The sequence below is a fragment of the Bolinopsis microptera genome, chromosome 7, assembly GCF_026151205.1.
Source record: "Bolinopsis microptera isolate Bmic1 chromosome 7, MBARI_Bmic_1.0, whole genome shotgun sequence".
NCBI classification, from domain to species: Eukaryota; Metazoa; Ctenophora; class Tentaculata; order Lobata; family Bolinopsidae; genus Bolinopsis; species Bolinopsis microptera.
The window spans coordinates 7,376,695-7,397,368 of NC_087078.1; the positions used below are offsets into that span (position 1 = coordinate 7,376,695).

General features: G+C 39.1%; 2 protein-coding genes across 4 annotated transcripts in view; both read left to right on the forward strand.

The window, feature by feature from the left end:
* LOC134818284 (RNA-binding protein 25-like) overlaps window positions 1–19,558 on the forward strand; it is a 58,809-nt gene extending 39,251 nt beyond the window's left edge. The window contains exons 2-16 of one of the 3 annotated variants that reach the window (XM_063827773.1): window positions 11,499–11,628; window positions 11,817–11,966; window positions 12,945–13,002; window positions 13,134–13,231; window positions 13,429–13,530; window positions 13,652–13,804; window positions 13,985–14,068; window positions 15,995–16,208; window positions 16,848–16,896; window positions 17,021–17,262; window positions 17,404–17,909; window positions 18,040–18,183; window positions 18,308–18,444; window positions 18,547–18,754; window positions 18,909–19,558. In XM_063827773.1, the coding sequence (XP_063683843.1) occupies window positions 11,503–11,628; window positions 11,817–11,966; window positions 12,945–13,002; window positions 13,134–13,231; window positions 13,429–13,530; window positions 13,652–13,804; window positions 13,985–14,068; window positions 15,995–16,208; window positions 16,848–16,896; window positions 17,021–17,262; window positions 17,404–17,909; window positions 18,040–18,183; window positions 18,308–18,444; window positions 18,547–18,754; window positions 18,909–19,001 (2,364 nt within the window). In that variant the 5' untranslated portion in view covers window positions 11,499–11,502 and the 3' untranslated portion in view covers window positions 19,002–19,558. The remainder of the gene's footprint in view (window positions 1–11,498; window positions 11,629–11,816; window positions 11,967–12,944; window positions 13,003–13,133; window positions 13,232–13,428; window positions 13,531–13,651; window positions 13,805–13,984; window positions 14,069–15,994; window positions 16,209–16,847; window positions 16,897–17,020; window positions 17,263–17,403; window positions 17,910–18,039; window positions 18,184–18,307; window positions 18,445–18,546; window positions 18,755–18,908) is intronic. The other 2 variants (XM_063827774.1, XM_063827775.1) reach the window with 2 other exon arrangements.
* On the forward strand, window positions 10,233–11,306 carry LOC134818653 (DNA ligase 1-like). Its single transcript, XM_063828292.1, has one exon. The coding sequence runs from the start codon at window positions 10,233–10,235 to the stop codon at window positions 11,304–11,306; it is 1,074 nt and encodes a 357-aa protein (XP_063684362.1).
* Window positions 19,559–20,674: the final 1,116 nt, after the last annotated feature.

Consider the following 20,674-nt stretch of genomic DNA (forward strand, 5'->3'; position numbering starts at 1 on the left):
AGTCATTCAGTATTTGCGCTCGCGGGTAAGTAAATTTTAGGTAAATTCGTATGTACATCATTTTTATATATATTAGACCTTTTTAGTCAGTAATTCTTTACAATACTCCCTATAGCACATGCACGTATTTCACCACAATTCTCCATGCAAAAAATCACGGAGTAAAGCATAAGTTAAATTACTGCCGCAATCAACGTCGGGTTTTACAAAACCAAAAGTAGGCCCTTAAGAGAAATATGTGAGTTATGTCACTAAGATGCCGAAACACACTACATTTGCCGAGAGGTCTGATCACAATTAAATTCGCGGCCAAAACTAGTCGCTTTTGAACACTGTTACCATGGTTAACCTGCAGCTTCCTACTTCTCATCAAATTTGCAGGTGGGTGGTCGTACAGACAGACAGAATAATTTTGTAAGTCAAATATTTTTTCGGTTTTCGAAGTTCGCGCACCTACCCTTCAATATACGATTTTGGACTCGAGGGTCCCCCTTTATAATGCGATCTCGGAAGCCAGGCCTCCCCTTCGCAATACGAGCTCGGAAGCGGGAGCTCTGCCTTCAGAGGTACGTATCGAGAATGACTCGGACCGAACATTTTCTAAGTCAACATTTTTCTGGAAACTACTTTTGTTCATGTTTCATGCTACCCTGATCATTATGAGCCGAAAATATTGTGTCCAAATCATGTGCGAACAATTCTCATAATTTTTGTCCCGCCAATGTCCGCCAATGTCCGCCAATGTCCGTCTGAGCCCACCAATGTCTGTCAATGTCCGTTAATGTCCCCAAAAAACACGTCCGTTGTCTCATAGAATCCCATATTCAATTTTATCCTCATTAAGTGAGAAATTTGACACCCGTAAAACAACCACTTCAAGACAAGAGCTGGCCAGGTTCCCGTACTGTAGTGCGACACGTACCATAGTTCGAAACATACCCTAGTGCGAAACCTTCAAGATCAACACTGTCGTACTAGAGTACGCTACCTGGATCGTAGTGCGACACGTACTGTAGTGCGAAAGAGGGTGTTTTTTTCGGACTTCGCACTAGAGTACTTGCCGCACTAGAGTATGTGTCGCACTACAGTACGATCACCAGCTGGCCAATACCCAACTTAAACTTCTCTCTTATAACTTGTGAGTGAAGCGACCTCTTGACTTCAACTCATACGACAAGAGATTGACATTTAAATAATCTATAAGGACTACAGAAATTCTATCAAGGATCTCTTAGGTAACCAAATCATGAAATCACTGTAATGGCTAAGAAATGTGAGTAACAAGTACTAGAACAGCAGTTTAGGCATAGGTCAGGGGAGGTGTCTTTATAACATGACCACTTTATGTATACCTTGTAGCTATACATAAAGCTGTGATAAAGGAACATACAATTGCGAGGGAAAAAGAAAGTCAGTTTACGATGTAACGTTATTGTACCAAATTTCGCAATTTATAATTTAGCAATTTAATTTTGTAAAACAGGGGGGGGGGGGGTAAAAGTCAGTACACATCACCCAATCAACATTGAATCGCTTATGCTCGTGTTTGTGAAGATGCTAGAAACTTTTAACATATTATCACAGTAGGTCATTAAATGTGTAATATGATCTGAAAAGATGACGTAAAACGGAATCAAGTTATACCAGGAAGAATTATAGCTGCCGGACAATTTCACCCAATGTCAATGAGCACTAAGTGACAGAGAAATAAGCCCCAATTTATGTGTACTGACTTTAATTAGCCTCCCCTGTATATGAAATAATTTTCTTTATAATCTGTTTTCATATTTGTTATCTTATTTTTCATCTCATTTGTTATCTAACAATGTAAGACGGTTTTAAAACATATTAACCCTCAAAGAACGCCAAAATGCCCCAAAATACCCTCAAAGAACGCCAAAATCCCCAAATACCCTCAAAGAACGCCAAAATACTTGCCCGAACAGCGCAGAGTCTCTCAACAAGAATGTTGTAGAATGGATCACTGGACAGGACAATCCCTCGGTTGAAGTTCCTTAGTGCTTGGTACAGTTCAGTATCTCCCGATGTTAGCGTCTGGGGAATATAATCACTTATTAACATATTATAATTATACGGTCATTAATTAAAACACTACAACCTGCTATCTTCGATAATATGATGAGATAAAAACCTGGCAGAGATCTTGGAATAATTATGTACTACCCGTAGTAAAAATTCAAATATGAAATCACCATAATGAACTACCGGTTGCGGTAGCATATTTTCAAATATAAAGTTTACTAAATCAAAATTTCACAGTTATGACGGAATATTTTTCCAGTAACCAATTAGTCAGTTAACTATGGACTATGGATGCCATATTGTCACTTTTAAATCCATGATTTGTGAATTCTAATTGGATACTACAACATTGCACACACATTTCAGCATAACGATAAAAGATAGTATCTAATGACATTTTCCTGTCATTAAGTCTAGTGTTAGGGTGAGACAACGTGACCTTTTCTTGATGATCTGAGATAAAGTTACCTTTTCTTGATGATCTGAGATAAAGTTACCTTTTCTTGATGATCTGAGATAAAGTTACCCTTTCTTGATGATCTGAGATAAAGTTACCCTTTCTTGATGATCTGAGATAAAGTTACCTTTTCTTGATGATCTAAGTTACCTGCGATATGAACAGTTTATCTGCGTTTCTAGAGCCTCTCCCGTAAGTCTCATTACATTTCTCCTCCGTCAACATGTTAAAGTCTACCTCGCTTGTATCGCTGAAAATTTCAGGGATTTTGATATTACCCACAACTCACAAGGACTGGAAGAGAGAAAAGGAGAGGGAGAGGGAGAGGGAGAGGGAGAGGGAGAGGGAGAGGGAGAGGGAGAGGGAGAGGGAGAGGGAGAGGGAGAGGGAGAGGGAGAGGGAGAGGGAGAGGGAGAGGGAGAGGGAGAGGGAGAGGGAGAGGGAGAGGGAGAGGGAGAGGGAGAGGGAGAGGGAGAGGGAGAGGGAGAGGGAGAGGGAGAGGGAGAGGGAGAGGGAGAGGGAGAGGGAGAGGGAGAGGGAGAGGGAGAGGGAGAGGGAGAGGGAGAGGGAGAGGGAGAGGGAGAGGGAGAGGGAGAGGGAGAGGGAGAGGGAGAGGGAGAGGGAGAGGGAGAATTTACTCGTAATCTGTTGTTCATCACAATATTTCAATATTTATTGACTATTACCCTGAACATCAACTCTGCAGAATACATTAGAAATACAAATAATAATGATAATTAATAATTAATAATTAACCTGTAAATAAGGAGGCCGTTTTGGAGGTCTGCTTGTTTGTCACAAATCAGACGTCCTCTACTCCACACTGATATGAATACTGAAACATTTCTGTATTTAATATTTATAACGGAGAGTTGAAACTAATGTTTGACTTGATATAATAATGATATAATATTCCTTGCATCAGATTCGATACAAAACTATAATATAATATTAAGGATTGCGTAACTAACAGTTACGCAACGATAATATCATAGTTACTAACTATGATATTATCATTGTTGAACTTTATTCGAGTTTCATTATTCAGTTTTAATTCTTTCAACACTACTATATAACAAATCATTTGAGTAGCCATTGCATGGCTACTGTTAACGACAAGGAGTTGGAGGATCTGCTCGGGAAATGTTCTGCTTGGATACCAAAAGCGATGGAACAAGTCGGGTGCACTGCTCCAGCTGTCGTGACGTCAGCATTGTGTAAACGTGCGATGAAGGACACTTTGCATTATTGTTTTCTGAATCGTTCCACTTTGTGCGGTTTCAGGCGAAAAAAAAATGTTTTAATTTAAAAAATATGAAACAGCTGAAGGCTGAGCTGAGCTCCATCAAGAGCCAGCTAATCGAGAATCAGACGTGGGTAATCAGCTTCCAGGAGCAGATTATCGACAACAACTTGGACAAGCAGCTCGACGCAGTAAAGACTGTGGTCAAGTCTTCGGCGGAGAGCAACTTGAAAGAACAGTTCAAGTCATACAGTGAAGCTGCTGCGGAGAGCGGTATGGTCTGCCAGACTGATAGTTTGGCAGATCCGGCTGCACTGAAGAAATTGGTCAAGTCCGTCGTCCAAGAGGAGAATCAGAGCAGGAACGTTGTATTATTAGGACTGCCAGAACAGAAGGACGAGAATGTTGAAGAGCGGGTACATGAGGTATTCCAGGAGATAGGACTAAAAGTAAAACCAGCTTTGCAGGCTACTAGAATAAGAAAGATTCGTAAAGAGAATCCGAAGCGCCCAGTCAAGGTTTCGTTATCAAGTCACAGCTCTGTCGGCTGTCCATCAAGTGCTATGTCAAGTCAAGAAGCTGCGCCACTCAGCGACTTTCAACAAAGTGTATGTGAGACCAGATCGCTCCGAAGTAGAGCGATCTCAGGAGAGGCTTCTGGTTCATGAACTGGTGAAGAAAAGATAAATGGAACCGGATAAACTGCATTACATACGATCGGGGACAAATATTCACTCAAACGACAAGCCAATCGAGTGATGATCTGTGTTGTGGATGTGGTATGTGTGCGGTTTTTTTAAAAAGATGGTGAATGTTTAAGCATACCACCTTGCACTAGCTTTTCTTGTTTTCGCTCCATATGAGGCATGAGCACACAAAACTTCATAGTTTTCGCAATATTTTGGTTTGATTTCATTTTAGGCTATTGAAGTGTTGGAATGAGTTCATACTAAACATGAACCATATAGTGTGCACTGTGCAGTACCCTGAACAGAGGGATGATTATTCACTGTTATTTTATATGTTTTAATTGGTCATTAGAACCACCTGGCACCGTCCAGCTTTCAATGCAAAAATGTATTCAAAAAATAGGTTAGAATCTGCTGCACTATTCGAAAAATATGTTATCTTGCATAATTAAACCATAATTATATAAGGTCTTGTATAGGCTATAGCAGATGTAAGAAGTACACAGAGTAAAGACCACACACCATTGCACGAATAGTCGGTAACTCTCTGCTCTTGTCTGAGCATCTCCTGTGCCCAGCTAGGCGCAGTCGTCATGTCAAACGGAGACCCTTCCCAACTAGAGGTCCGGCTGGTCTGTGAGTGTGAACCTACCGATCCTGAAACAATGAGTAGAAAACAAGTAGCTCACCAACACGACAGCATAATTAAAAGTTTAAAATCTAAAACCTTATCAAATATACTTAATTAATGCTAAGAAATATCCAGCAACTCTAAGCCAGGAAGTTCACCCACCATTTCCGTGTAAGATAGGACTGGAGTTAACCGAGGAATGTCCACTAGGCCACATTCCTGGTTGGGAGGGCGAGGGGAGGTAACTAGGTGAGGCTACTGGTGTCTTTTGAGAATCTGGTACAGTGCAATCTGTCGAGCAGGAAGTTTAGTAAACTATTCCATTAACATGAGAGCAATGAATAAACCTATAAATTAAAAACTTTTTAAAGTTAAAGACTAACTTATCTGGATGTGAATCATGTTTTCCTCATCGCGGAGCTTTGTAATCTCGTCTCTTGAATTAATGATGGCTCGGAAAGTCCCTGTTAAAGGTTTTGATACAATTTGTTCGTCCACCTCCATCAATTTTTTAACAATAATCTCTAGTGTCAAGCAATTAGTAATTAACTAATTAAGAAATGAAGTGTTCCAATGTAGTGTGTGGCGTGTAGTTTTGATACGCGCTGTTTTTGAGCTCTCTTATCTCATCTCTTATCGCAATTTAACGACGACTTAGCTGCTACTTTGTGTCTGGTGCTATACAATTCTGAGTACATTATGGAACATGTGGAGCGGGACTCTTCAATGTGGTCAAGTGAATAATATATGGGCTAGTTTATACTGATGCTGCTAATGATCTCGGTTGTTGGGTTAAGGAAGTGATGAAGACAATAAACTATGATGAATTAAGACATATATTAGACAAGTTCAAGAAACCAAACAAGGACGTTTTAGTAAAGCACCTTTTTGATGCGTTTCAGGGTATTGTTGGACATAAAGATCTCTTCCTAAAAGTGACAACAAAATTAGAGGAAATGAAAAGTTAAATTACTAATGCTCAGAAATCAGTTATTCAGTTGCAAGGGAAACTCTTAGATATTAAGACTAAAAAGCTGGATTCAGTCCAGAGAACTGTTAAACACTGTTAAAACCGCTGTAGAGAATACTGTTCAAGCTGAGATTCAGTCTTACAGTGCTGCTGTGTCAAAACATTCCCCCAGCTCTACCTCCACTTTCACGGCAGAGAACTTGAAGAAAGTAGTTCAGAATATTGTAGCTGAAGAAGATCGCAGCAGAAATGTCTTGAATTTTGGTCTCAAGGAGGATGCAGGAGAGAAACTCGGCGATAAAATTGGTGATGTGTTTGAACAAATGGCAGAGAAGCCACGCTTCGAAGCTGCTAGAATTGGGAATATATCTGCTGAAAAACCTAGAGCTGTCAAAGTATCATTTGGAAGCTCTAGCACCGTTCATCAGATACTGATAAAAGCTAAAGAACTCAGACTGTTTCAGTGTTTCAAAACTGTGTTTATTTCACCGGATCGGTTGCCGGAGGAGCGTGCAATACATAGACAATTGGTTCTAGATTTAAAGACGAAAGTCAAGGAAGATCCTAATAAACATTATTTTATCAGAAGTGGTAGAATTTGTGAGATGAGCGAGATGTAAGTGTTTACTTCTTATTTAATAAAATAGATATTACATATTTATATGAACTCTAACACATTACATTAACTGGGAACACACATGCATTCTGGAGTTTAAATTATCACTTTTGTCGCCATGCCAGCTGCTTTGGAGTCGGCAATTTTTATTTAAAGAATATTGGTTGCTTTATAAGCGGGATATAAATGCTTTATTTCATTTCATTTCAACCTTTCAAAGTACTGGGTGATTTTCTCTCATATAGCTTTGTAATCTCGTCTCTTGAATTAATTATGACTCGGAAAGTCCCTCTTGAAGGTTTTGATACAACTTAACAATAATCTTTAGTGTCAAGCAAGATAACTAATTGAGAAATGAAGTGTTCCAACCTTTTAAAGTACTGGGTGATTTGCTCTGATTGTAGTTGTCCCCAAATCTGTACTTGTGCCAGCAGTATATGACTCCCAATTCCTCCATAGGCAAGTTTTCTGAAGTCCAAATAATTATTTGATATTGATGGGGGGGGGGGGGGGGGCAACCCCATCAATACCCATACCCATTCGGCCAAACTTTGAGGAATAAAAAATTGATATTTCTAATGCCATATTCTACTGAGCTGAAATGTGGCTCCACATCGGCGAACACGACGGTGAGACAAATTAAATTTTGTCTATGAAATGAAGTCCGGTTTGAATTTAAGATGAAATCTTGTCTGCATTTTGAATGTTTATCTTACCTTTAGCTCGTGGCCAAGGTATGCAGGCGATTTTTTGACTCGCATCAATCCATTCTAAACCTCTGTGATGTCCAGTATTTATCTGAATCGGATAAGTAAGTCAACAAAATGTAGGATGTAATTTTCATACCACGTAGACTAACACTAATTTTGAGTTTTGTCAAATATATCACATTGTATACAACTTTATCCCTTGCCTCGAATGGAAACTTTGAACATGAAACTTAACTCTCACAACATTATGTGAAGTCGCAATGCTAAGAGTGGAGCGGTGCAATATGTAATCAAGAAATGCCTCTTGTGTAGAACAACTCAAAGTAAGGTTTTATTCAAAGATTTTTTGAGAAGTCTGCCAGCAGTCTCAAAAACGAATAGAATCATTCTCCCTCTTCAATGTGTGACGTGTGCATACTTTAGTTATATCAGATAAAATTAAAAACCTACTGTGAACTCTGTTAAGTGTGAGTATTCTCCTAAATGAAATTTCTACTGAATCATCTTTACAATGCTCGTTTAAGTTTCTGATTACTCTACTAGATTGTCTACCAAATAATCACTAAATTATACATTGTACCTATATTCGATATTGTCTTATTGGGAGAATAAAGACAAACGAAATTGTTTAAAATTAAAATCAGCATTAAATTAGTGCTTTGGTACAAATATGCGAGTATTTGTACCAAAGCGGGTGGGCCCTAGTGGCTAGGAGTACCAGTTGTATTCAAGTATGTTGATTATTTATACTTTAGTTCATTACCAAACTTTATAACTTACCTCGTTAATCAACCAAGGTATGAAGGTTACTTGATTTTGATTTCGTGGCTGTGCCGGCCTCATGACTGTCTATAATAAGAGGGTATTAGAAGTATATAAAGTAGGTTGGAGAGAAATGTGACCTCCAGATCAGTAAAATAAGGTGCTCTGGGGGAGCTGCATAGAGTCCACTAGTATTTAATATTAGCCTGTACTGGCTCAATAAAATGTGACCTCCAGATCAGTTAAATTAGATGCGCTGGGAGAGCTGCATAGAGTCCACTAGTATTTAATATGAGCCTGTAATGGCCCAATAAAATGTGACCTCCAGATCAGTTAAATTAGATGCGCTGGGAGAGCTGCATAGAGTCCACTAGTATTTAATATTAGCCTGTAATGGCCCAATAAAGTGTGACCTCCAGATCAGTAAAATAAGGTGCTCTGGGGGAGCTGCATAGAGTCCACTAGTATTTAATATTAGCCTGTACTGGCCCAATAAAATGTGACCTCCAGATCAGTAAAATAAGGTGCTCTGGGGGAGCTGCATAGAGTCCACTAGTATTTAATATTAGCCTGTACTGGCCCAATAAAATGTGACCTCCAGATCAGTAAAATAAGGTGCTCTGGGGGAGCTGCATAGAGTCCACTAGTATTTAATATTAGCCTGTACTGGCTCAATAAAATGTGACCTCCAGATCAGTAAAATAAGGTGCTCTGGGGGAGCTGCATAGAGTCCACTAGTATTATTTAATATTAGCCTGTACTGGCTCAATAAAATGTGACCTCCAGATCAGTAAAATTAGGTGCGCTGGGAGAGCTGCATAGAGTCCACTAGTATTTAATATTAGCCGGCTGAGCGCCGCCCAATAAAATTGAACGGGGAATCGTTTAACTAGATCACTTTTGAGGCACTTCGACAAGAACTACTCGCGATATTGTGCTTCTGATCTCACGGAGAAATATATCAGTAGCGTTTTGAGCTTGTTAAGTTATTATTTTGGGTACTCCACATCAATAAAATATATGAAAACACAGTTAGTAATCAAATTGCACAAAATACAAATCAAAAAAATCAAAATATAATGACACAAACATCATCACACATCATTAAAAATATATCCACTAAAGTTTAAAAATTATTTTAAATCTATTGGCTTAGACAATCAAGTTAAAATGAATTTAATTTAATTGACGATGTCAATTCATCTCAGCTCGGCGCGGCACAGTAGCGCATCTCGCTAGGAGAAGCCTCATTGAGTGCGCGGCACAGTAACGCATTGCGCTATACAAAAATCTAATTTACATACTTTCCACTACTATATAAGTTGATAAAGCGTTTTTTAGTAACATGAGGATTACACACAAAATAAACAAAATAGTGTAAAAACCGAATAGTGTGAGAAGGAGTTTTGAAATGCAACAACAACACTAACTGCTAAAGTATTTTTGTAAAAATATGACAATATTTGCTTTAGCGCTTAACTTTCAAACAACGGTGTAAATTTTTGAAAATATGCGCGGCGCACCTAAAATTTTGGTTCCATTTAAAATTAATTTTTGTTCAGAATTATATTTAATATATGTAAATTAGTCGGTATCACAAAACATATGAAAAAATTCAAAATATAGCACCTATATACCAAAAATGAAGTGCGCGCAACAAAGCTTAGATTTCTACCCCTTTTTGGATTTGTACCCAAAGAAAATTTAAGGAATTTGTGTTATCTTTGTACCACGTTGTGCGGCTGTGTTACAGCAATCATGCAAATTTTTTCGACATACCAACAAAGTTAATTTGGTCAAAATATCAAAAAACATGGTTTTTTGGCCTATTTTGGGCCCAAAATTCGGTTTTTTGCAATTTTACCCGGGGAAACTCAGTCCAATCATCTCAAAACTACTATTAATTGATTCTACGATCAAAATACGTCTAGAAAGGTGTATCCAGAGTCTCTAACGTATCGAGCAGAAAATGCCCGTAAGAGCCTCTACTACTATTATACGAATCGAGCGCTACTTTTTAAAAGTTATTGTGCTTCTGCATAAATATAGAAGACATGAACCAAACTGCGAAACGTCACTGCCCCCGGAGCTATATTTACTTCTTAAAGACTATGATCACCTATCTCCGAATGAAAGCTCAGATGTCAGAGCCTGAATCTTCATTGCTGAACATGTTAGTTCAAAGACATCACCAGGTAGACCCCTCTGCCTACGTAGATTACAAGTTTTCTGCAGGAGCTCACCAATTCAAATCTGCCAAGAATCCAGATCAGGGGGAAACGAAAGATCAGGATGAAAGGAATGATCAAGAAAGGAAGAATCAGAAGAAGGGGGAGAATGAGAAAATAAATGGGGATCAGGAGAAAGAAGAGCAGGAGAAATATGATCGAAAGCTCCTGGAGTTAGAGTCCCTATATTCATTTCTAAAAGACTTTGGGGGATCGCCCATGATCACCCATCTCCGAATGAAAGCTCAGATCTCAGAGCCTGAATCTTCATTGCTGAACATGTTAGTTCGAGGACCTCACCGGCTAGATCCCACTGCCTACGTAGATTACAAGTTTTCTGCAGGAGCTCACCAATTCAAATCTGCCAAGAATCCAGATCAGGAGGAAACAAAAAATCAGGATGAAAAGAAGTATCAGGAAGAAAGGAAGGATCAGGAGGAGGATGAGAAGAAAAATGGGGGTCAGGAGAAGAAAAATCAGGAGAAAGATGAAAGAGATCTCCACCGAGCATGCTCTATAACCTACGCCGCTTGCACGTTTTCTGCTGGAGCTCACCAATACAAATCTGCCAAGAGTTCAGATCAGGAGGAGGAGAAAGATCAGAAGAAGAAGAAAGATCAGGAGAAGAAGAAAGATCAGGAGAAGAAGAAAGATCAGGAGGATACAGAGGATCAGGAGGAGAAGAAAGATCAGGAGGATACAGTGGAGAGGGAGGGGAGGGAAGATCAAGAGGTAAAGGACCCGGAGAAGGGGGAGGATGAGATGAAGAATGGGAATCAGGAGAAGGAAGATCAGGAGAAAGATGATAGAGAGCTCCACCGAGAGAGAGTGCTGAAAGAAATAGAAAAGGAGATTGAAAAGAAGAATGCTACTAGCTGGGTTGCTCAAAGACTACTGAAAATGTATAAAGTAGATACATCTAGATCTAAGATAGATTGTAAATGTCTAGTAAAGTAAAGCATGTGATAATAATTTTTAGAAAGTAGAATAAATTAGGGATTTAGTGAAAGACGATTCTTCTAAAAGGGAAAGACAAGACCTTTGAATTACATGATGTTTGTGTCATTATTATTTGATTTGATTTATTGATATCCAGAAGTTTCCCTGTGTTTTAACTGCACAGTTTTTAAAATAATTTTTCCTCTCTTTAGTCATGACGTTTCAGCCACACATAATTATCCGGGCTCCAACCACGCTACCAATGCAGATGCCCATACACATGGGTATTCCTATCGGTATCCAACCTGTGATGACATTTCAAACCCATCATAGGGTAAGGGTAAGCGTGCCCTTCATTTGTTTCATTTACATGTAATATCTTAACCTCTCATATACCACATGTCAGTGATGCAACATTGTTACTCATTTTATGTGTTAGTAACATCACTTGTGCTGCATTTGTATGTGTGTTTCATGTATTTACAGCAGAAACCAAATGGTATTTTAACCTTTCATACCATCCGATAGGATTTGACGATTCTCTTACAGCCGCACTACAACAATCACAACAACAACCCCGGTGTTGTACAGCCCATACCTGGACAGCCAACTACAACTGTGTTTATCGGGAATATTAGTGAACGAGTCCCTGATAACCTCATCAAACAAGTTCTAATTGTAAGTAGCAAGTTTCTAACTTAAATATCGGTTATGATCACCAACGTCTGCAGTCTTTGCCTCTAATTTTCCCTTTAAATGTTGATGGTCGTGATGCAAATGGTCGTTTATACTTGTAATACTAGTATATCTAGAGTCAAATGGAGTTTTTCAAAACTACCATTCAAGACCGTTAAGGGGGCCGGGGGGGTCTTCATCAAAATTCTCTCGAAATTGACTTTATAGTTGTTTCTGATAGAGGGGAGTGATATCTATCAGCTGTTTTTGGTCCCATGGAAAAATATTGTTCTTAGCTGAAATTATTGCCGGTCAAAGGTCAGCGCTTATGTGTAATTGTATTGCGCGAGCGATTTTCAGTCGCGCGCCCTGAAAAACGAGTCTAAAAATCTATCTTCTCCTACATTTTTTGAGCAATCACCCTGAAACTTTCAGGATATGTTCTAAGGACCATTTAGAAGAGATTGTCGGGCCAGAATTTTGAGATAGGCCTTAGAACATTTTTTATTCAATTTTGAAAATCTTGGACCTCGTTTTTTGAAGATTTTTTCAGGTCCAAGATTTTCAAAATCGAATAAAAAATGTTCTAAGGCCTATCTCAAAATTCTGGCCCGACAATCTCTTCTAAATGGTCCTTAGAACATATCCTGAAAGTTTCAGGGTGATTGCTCAAAAAATGTAGGAGAAGATAGATTTTTAGACTCGTTTTTCAGGGCGCGCGACTGAAAATCGCTCGCGCAATACAATTACACATAAGCGCTGACCTTTGACCGGCAATAATTTCGGCTAAGAACAATATTTCTCCATGGGACTAAAAACAGCTGATAGATATCACTCCCCTCTATTATATCAGAAACAACTATAAAGTCAATTTCGAGAGAATTTTGATGAAGACCCCCCCGGCCCCCTTAACAAACGATTGTTGGGACTCTGGAGCTTTGTGAGTTTATATCCGTTTTGTTAAATGATATTTTGTTTCAGAAATGTGGTCCGATCATCTCTTGGAAAAGGGTACAAGATGCGTCTGGCAAAATGCAAGGTAAGACCATATTTTTATAAATGGCGTCGGCCTCACTGAATTGTTTTAGATTAAATAAAGTTACGAAATGATGGAACAACCTTAATTGAGAACATCAGTGAGTGTTCTTAACTAACGATTATATTTTTCAGCGTTTGGTTTCTGCGAATACCGGGACCCTGAAGCTACTCTAAGAGCATTAAGAATCTTGAAGGACCTGGAGATAGCCAATAAAGCGCTTCTTGTTAAGGTTAGTTAAAACTAGAGCATTGTAAGCACCATGATCAGTACGATTTTTTCCTCGCTGTTAAATGTATCGTAATGGATTCAAATTTTAAAGTTATCCTCCTTAATGTTTTGATGCCAATTATCAATCCAAGTACATACCTTACCCGCTATAATATTCCCGAGTAAGGTAGTACACACTTTAACCACCTAAACTGACAGGTTGATCAAAAAACAAAAGATCTGCTGGACGCACATATCAAGAAGAAGAAAAGTAAGCTGAAGATGCCAGAAAATGACAATGCCCTGGATGAGCGTACCAAGGTTGGTTTTGTGCGATAACTGGTTGTTCAATTCTTTATTCCTGCTGTCCAGTGTATTTAACTGTAATTCTTGTTCCGTGTGTTTAAGATTTCGGAAATAAACTGACTGAAAATTGTTCCAGAAAGAAGACCAGCATGTACTGAAGGAGATAAACGCGATGATAAACGCTAACAAAGACTTGTTCACGAAGGAGGAGGATAACCCCGACTCAACTGCCAACGTGCTCGCTGACAAGGCACTCAAGCGTATTACTGGGCAGCGCGTCGAGGGGGAGGTGAGAACCATTAATTTGCTTAAGTTAAGATAACACTCACAATTTACAAAATCATAGTTATTTATGAGTAGTGATAACGGTTTTTTGGCAGCTTTCTTTATTGTTTGCCTGTCGCTTTATGATCATGATACCTGAAGAGTGAATATATGACCTGATCACTAAGCACTGATTAATCCTCAGACCCAAGACAGCAACGTTAACCTGGAGGCGGAACGTGAGAGTCTAGTTGAGCGAGAAATTCGCAGTTTTAGGGACACTTACAAGGTGAGTCACACCCACTCCAGGCCCACTACCACTCACCACTTCATGCATGTTGCCATGACAACTGTTGCCGTGGTTACCATTTAGCGTTTCCATGACGACCGATGTGGTGGCAACCATCACACTATATGATTTAAGAGATGTGATATTGGTGGACTGTTTGCCACGCTCGTGTTGGCAGATCCGAAGTCTTTGTTTGATAGGTCAGTGGAAATCACAATCTTCTCCCTCAAAAAGGGCATAAAATTCCTTCTGACTGTAAAATTCACAATCTCGTGTGTGTATTCATACATTTGTGATTTCTGCAGACTTCTTTTTCCTCCGACTCACCCAACATCATCTGATCAAGACATCTGTGAGTAAACATTTAAATAGGAGTTAGAGTTAAGGGTAGAACTTGTATTAGACCTGACAATGAGAAGCGACCTGCTTTATCAGAGAAACTTGTGTTCCAACTATACTTTTTTAAATCATAGTGCAGTGTAATGCTTTCATCGTCGGTTTTCATTGTACAGAATTAATTTATTATAAATTATTTTAATTATTATCATAATTATGTTAGGAAGTGCTCGTGAGATAGCTGTTGATGGATAGTTGAAGTAAATAGTTGAAGTATATGGGTATCTTAAAATGAAATGCACAAGCATAAGTCAATTGAACCGCCAGCAATACTGACAATACATGGTGGAGTTCCTTTCAACAGCTCCTTAGTGACACGAATTGTAGCACAGTGCAAATTACCACGAGTGTAAGAACACTCTTTGTACTACCGTGTGCTGTGTTATAAAGATTAGCGCTACTGTCGCTACACAACCGGCTACATATTGCACAGACCACAACTGTTAATAGCACCTAAAAGTGTATTTATTTTTAATTACTTCAAGCATTTTCGGTTTTTAGTTTTTTAGTTTAATTTTAAATTAGTTTTTAATGTTTAAAGGTAAGGGTAGTTAAAAAAGGTGGTTTAAATTTTGGTCCCGTGTAAAGGTTTCAAAGATAGGAAGTGAAACAAGAAAGTTGATGAAGGAGTAACAATAAATAACACATGTCAGGGCGTGCTGTGGAAAAGCCGCGCAGTGCTGCAACAGTCCCTGATCTCAGTCGTATGTACAACTTTGTGTGTAACATTCTGCGCATTCTTTTGTTCCCATACCTGGGTGTGTAAGGATGATTTAAAATCACGCACATTCTGCCCTAGAACTGAAATTAGATCATACCTTCGGAAAAAACTAAAATTTTTGCATGTGCCCTGGCCCTGTATTCCAAAACGTGGAAGGGCACTAAATTATCTTACATGTTGCCTGAACAAAATAAACAGTAGGCAATTAAAAGGACAAATCATAAGCAAAGGTATCAACTGACCTAGAAAATTTCTAAAATAAAACATCTCTTGTACCGTGTCCTGAACGTTAAATGAATGTAGTATAAAAGGAGGTGTGTTTCCGTGAAAGTATCTTAAAACTTATTAGATTTACCCAACACAGCTCATAAATGTGACTCTCCGCGGTCCTCCTGGGATGGCTACCTGACCCCACCTACCTAGTAAGTGAGAACGCAACCCACTAAACTTTTCTGTAAAACTCACTCTCATTATAATGTGTTACGATATGCACCAAACTGACACTGGTTGATATCGTGTGTTCTATTTTGTAGGATGTAATTTCAATTTATACATATCTTTCACTACAGCTTTGATTTAATAGTACGCTGACATGTACACAACCGCTTCATATGTATACATTTATATGCCGTTATTTTTCACAATTTGGGATTTATCTAGTCAATCATGTGCACGGCTTAATCTTTAAATGATTTCCAATACTTTGCAATATTGAACGAAAAAATAAAGCCCCTCTTGCAGTGTATAAATGATAATGTAGCAGAGTTTCTGCTACCGTCCTGGCTTGTTCTGACTCTACCTTCTCTTAGGACAAGCAGGAAGATAGACCGAAAAGAGGGGGAAGACGTGGTTCCCGCGACGATTCAAGAGAGCGGAGTCGCGAGCCACGCTCGCGCGAGAGGAGCAGAGATCGCAGCCAGCGACCCCGCAGTCCCCCGAAGAGGGTGGAGGAAAGGAGAAGAGAGAGAAGTGAAGATAGGAGAAGGAGGAGGAAGTCTCCTTCTAGAGAGCGTTCTAAAAGAGGTGAGTACGGTTTTTGTTGTTGTTGAGTGCACGGTTTTTTTATCCATCGAATTATACTTTTCGCTGGATGTCCGACTCATCCTAGGCATGTGAAATGTGAATTACGTTATCGAAGGAGTCCATTTCCGGAGACTATTCCGTGCCATGTACAAATTTAACTCTGATTATATGACCCTACTGATCCTGTAATACTATACTCGAGCTTGAAACTTAACTCAATCCTGGCCAATTCTAAACCTCACTTCAACTCGATTATCTCCACCCTAATCTTAACGATTAAATTTGTTAGTGTTGAAAAGCTAAGACCTTTGGCAATCCGCTTGAACAACATGAATCATAAAGGTAAAGAATTAAGGAAGGCCCCTCTCCTCTTGTCACAATCGTTCATAATGTTACGGATTTATCTACCAAATACTGGTATTTTATCACCATCTCTCATACAAAGCAAACAACCATGCTGCTCGCGTCAAATCCTTCGGCGCGCGCGCGCGTGCATCTATGTACGCAATTATTTTCAGCTTGGATGTATAATAACAATTAACCTTATCGAGTGTGCGATGTACATTACGTCATACAATTTGTACTCAACTCCCTAGTGTAGTATTACACGGATATTGTCTAATGATAATTATCCATCAGGATACGAATCAGGCGGGTCGGACGACGAAAGGAGATCTGAGCGAAGAGAGTGAGTTTGCTTAGTTCTTATTCACTCTTCTCTTGAAGCCAATTATTGTTTGTCAAAGGAGTTTCTCGACAATTAATTACTTTATCAAAGTTTTATAAAGTATGCTCAAACGCTGATACCCTAGTGAACCCAGTGACGAAGCTCAAATTAGAAAAAAGTTGGAGAAGAAAAAGAGAGCACGATACGACGCGTACAGGAAGAGACTAGACGGCTGGGAACTGAGGGAACGCCAGAAGAGGCGAGAGTACGAGGCGTACGAGGACCACGAGGCTGAGAGGAAAGAAGAGCAGGCAAAGGAGAGGAAGAAGATCGCTGCGTTTCTTGAAGATTATGAAGATGAACGTGACGATGAAAAATACTACAGAGGTATGTTGAAGTTCGATTAATATAACAGTTAACATGAAACCTTATTTGTGAATTGGATTTAACGCGAACTGTAGGCTACTGATAACACCAACATGTGTTATTCCATTGTGTATGAAAGTTATTTATTCTATATTTATGCAGGTTCGGCACTGTCGAGGCGTATTCGAGACAGAGAAAGGGAAATAGAGTCAGACGAGAGGGACAGGAAGAAGGAGAAGGAAGAAGTAGAGGAACTGAGACGCAGACTCCAGGAGGAATACCCTGATAAGGATCCTGATGAGCTGATCGCTAAATTAAACAAAGCAGAAGAGAGTGGATCTGAGGAGTCACCTGATTCCTCGCCAGTCCACGCTGCTAAACCCCTCGTTCCAAACCTTTCAGAAATCTCACTTCCAGCTCAGATAATCGAACCACCCTCCAGTGACAGGCCCTCCAGAGATAGGCACTCTATCGATAGATACTCCCGAGACAGACATTCCAGAGACAGACATTCCAGAGACAGATCTGTCACTCCTAACATGCCTCCTGCTCCTCCAGCCACCATAATCATTAAACAACCTGCCATGAAGGCTGTTCCTAATGCTTCCCCAGCTGCAAACTCTAATAATGGCCCTGTTTTTGGTTTCCAGATGAAAACCGGAAAATCAGTAAGTTGCATCTGGAATCTCAATTTGCATATTATATACTCTACTGGATATTTATGACTCTAATCAGCCTTTATCATATCCCATTATTTTCACCATGTTTGTTTGTTTTGTTAACCTATTGTTCTTGCAGTCCGAGTCGACGACAACCATACAATTAGGCGGTAAACGTAAGAAGCTGGAGGTGAGCAATGTCTTCAATCAAGACGAGGACGAGGAAAACAATGACAACTCTCGAAAATTAAAACTGTCACTACCTTCAGCGGAGGACAAGAGGGTAAGTTTCTTCACTTTTACCATGACCTTGGAATGAACGTTCTGAATCTTGTTAGTTTTTAAGCTTTACAATCATAGCAATTGTTAACATTCCAAATAGCTGTTAATGCTAATTCAAATTTCAGTTGACGGATTCTCTGATAAAGAACAACCCACTTTCGGGAAAATCTAATCCTCTCCCTCATTCTGCTGACACACCTGAAGAAAAACCTACCATCAGTGCAGAGGATAAGCGGAAAAGCATAAAACAGCTAATTGACAAGTACGTATTATATATTTAACATTACTTTAATGTGACCCTTGCTATATTATTTCAACAACATATTACTCCATTTTAGTTACCATTTACAATTAATATTCCCAGGATTCCCACACAAAAAGAGGAACTGTTCGCTTATCCTTTGGACTGGTCCGTACTAGACAAGGATCTGATGGAGCGCCGAGTGAAGAGTTGGATAAACAAGAAGATAGTGGAGTATATTGGGGAGGAGGAGCCCAGTTTGTGTGGATTTATCTGCAGCAAAGTTCTCGCTCAATCTCAGCCTGAAAACATTCTTCAAGATGTCGCTATTGTAAGTTTCATGCTACTGTATCAAACGTAGCATCTTCAATGTTCATATCGGTCTGTTGGTGTTGAAAATTCAATAGATTTGTCTTTGTTTGTGACTTATATTATTAGTTTATACAGTTTTTTTTGTAACGGTGATTGAATTAATAATCTGACAGGTGTTAGAAGAGGAGGCAGAGGTGTTCGTTGTCAAAATGTGGCGACTTCTCATCTACGAGACAGAAGCAAAGAAACTAGGTCTTGTGAAATGAAACCTGTGTGCTGCCGAGCCGTGTGCTGCCACATTTATAGTTTTCCCGTGAAATTGTCAGAAAGATCAGAAGGTATGGGTAAGTTGGAGTGTTTTTCTCTTCAGTTTCAAATGAAATGAGTACAAGAAAGTGATGTATACTTGACTGTGGGGCGGGCTTTCAGTTGCTTAAATTATATCGATGGACAGTTTTTATTTTCGTTTAATCAAAATCGCCAATTGTCTTTTAAGGATAGGGTAGTCAGTACTAGTATGCAGTGCCAAATGAATGATGAATCTGCCCACCCCCATCTGCCGTACTATAAATAAGTTTCCAAAATATAAAACTGCATGAAATGTTGTTTATGTGATCCTACTTTAGATTGGCACTGCAGAATATAATAATGTGTATTTAGGGTAAACTTATGACAGTTCGCACTTAATAGTAATAAGTTAAAATTGAATTACCCTATATATGTTGAATAATTTATGTTAGCATAAAATATCTATGAAGCTGTTTTATTCTGAACGAATTTTGTCCAATTCTTACATATGATTCTGTTTTATTGATATTAGAAATTGTTCTTATTTGTTAAACTAACAATGGCCCTAGTAGTAGTTGCTAATAATAGTTGGCATTCTGCCCGCTACAGATTAGCTAGGGCAGATAAGATAACTGCCGATTTAAAGTTAATAGTACAATAAATATGCCTAAAATAACTGCCAATATCAGACAAAGATGTTGGTCAATGTTCCGGATGAAAAAAATGTGCATCTATCACCACATCTACAGCCAAATTTTCTGTGGTTACTATTTTTAATGAGTTAAAATAACCAATGGAAACAGGTCAAGAACTTCGTCTTTGCAACATTCAAAGTTCTCTTCAGAGACGAGAGAGCCGCTCGTCCTCGAATGGTAATCCTTTTGCGCCTCTTTACCTTCTCTATGTTTCTATGGGATTCAACATCCCTGGTATTGATGACTTCTTTCCTTCCTACCTCATCCACGGCACCTGGTAGTAGGGTGTGCCTGCAATGATTTAATTAATAATAATTTTATTGGTGCAATGCAAATGCTTACTAACGTATCATTAAAATAAACCGTTCAAATGCTTACTAACGTATCATTAAAATGAACCGTTCAATACTGCAGCAAGATTAAATTCAAACAAACTAATAGATTGTTGTAGATTAAACCAATGTATTATAGATATTTAAAATGTTAGGCAATAAAACGTGGTCCTCTAATCTATAGACCTTCGCAAAATATTATTATAGTATTATTCACCGTGATGTTGCTGACATCGTTGAAGTCGTGACGTCAGACATACTCATAGTGGAGTCTGGCCTGACCCCAAGATACTCCTCTATTCTCTAGTTGATGGATCTTTGTCCATTCGTTTGCCAGATATGCTTCTTTAAGTTCCACTATAGGTTGTAATAGTTCAATGAGTACAAAATCAGATCTAGATTACCAAAAGCTGCTACAATTTGAAAGTACGATGAATTTCAGAATTCAACAATTTCACACTGATGATAATAAAAATGAGAATATAGCTTATATGTATTAGTACCTGGCTCTTGGGCACTTTTGGGCAGCTCTGGTGATGTTCTTTGCCTCCTGGGGTCGGCTGACCTTGGTCTCGGAGGTTTTATGCTGGCGAAAACCGCCTGTCTTCCTGTGGCCAACACAGG

Bases quoted from the DNA above. Each gene is read 5' to 3' on its own strand.
- LOC134818653 (XM_063828292.1), top strand. From the start codon at position 10,233: ATGATCACCTATCTCCGAATGAAAGCTCAGATGTCAGAGCCTGAATCT.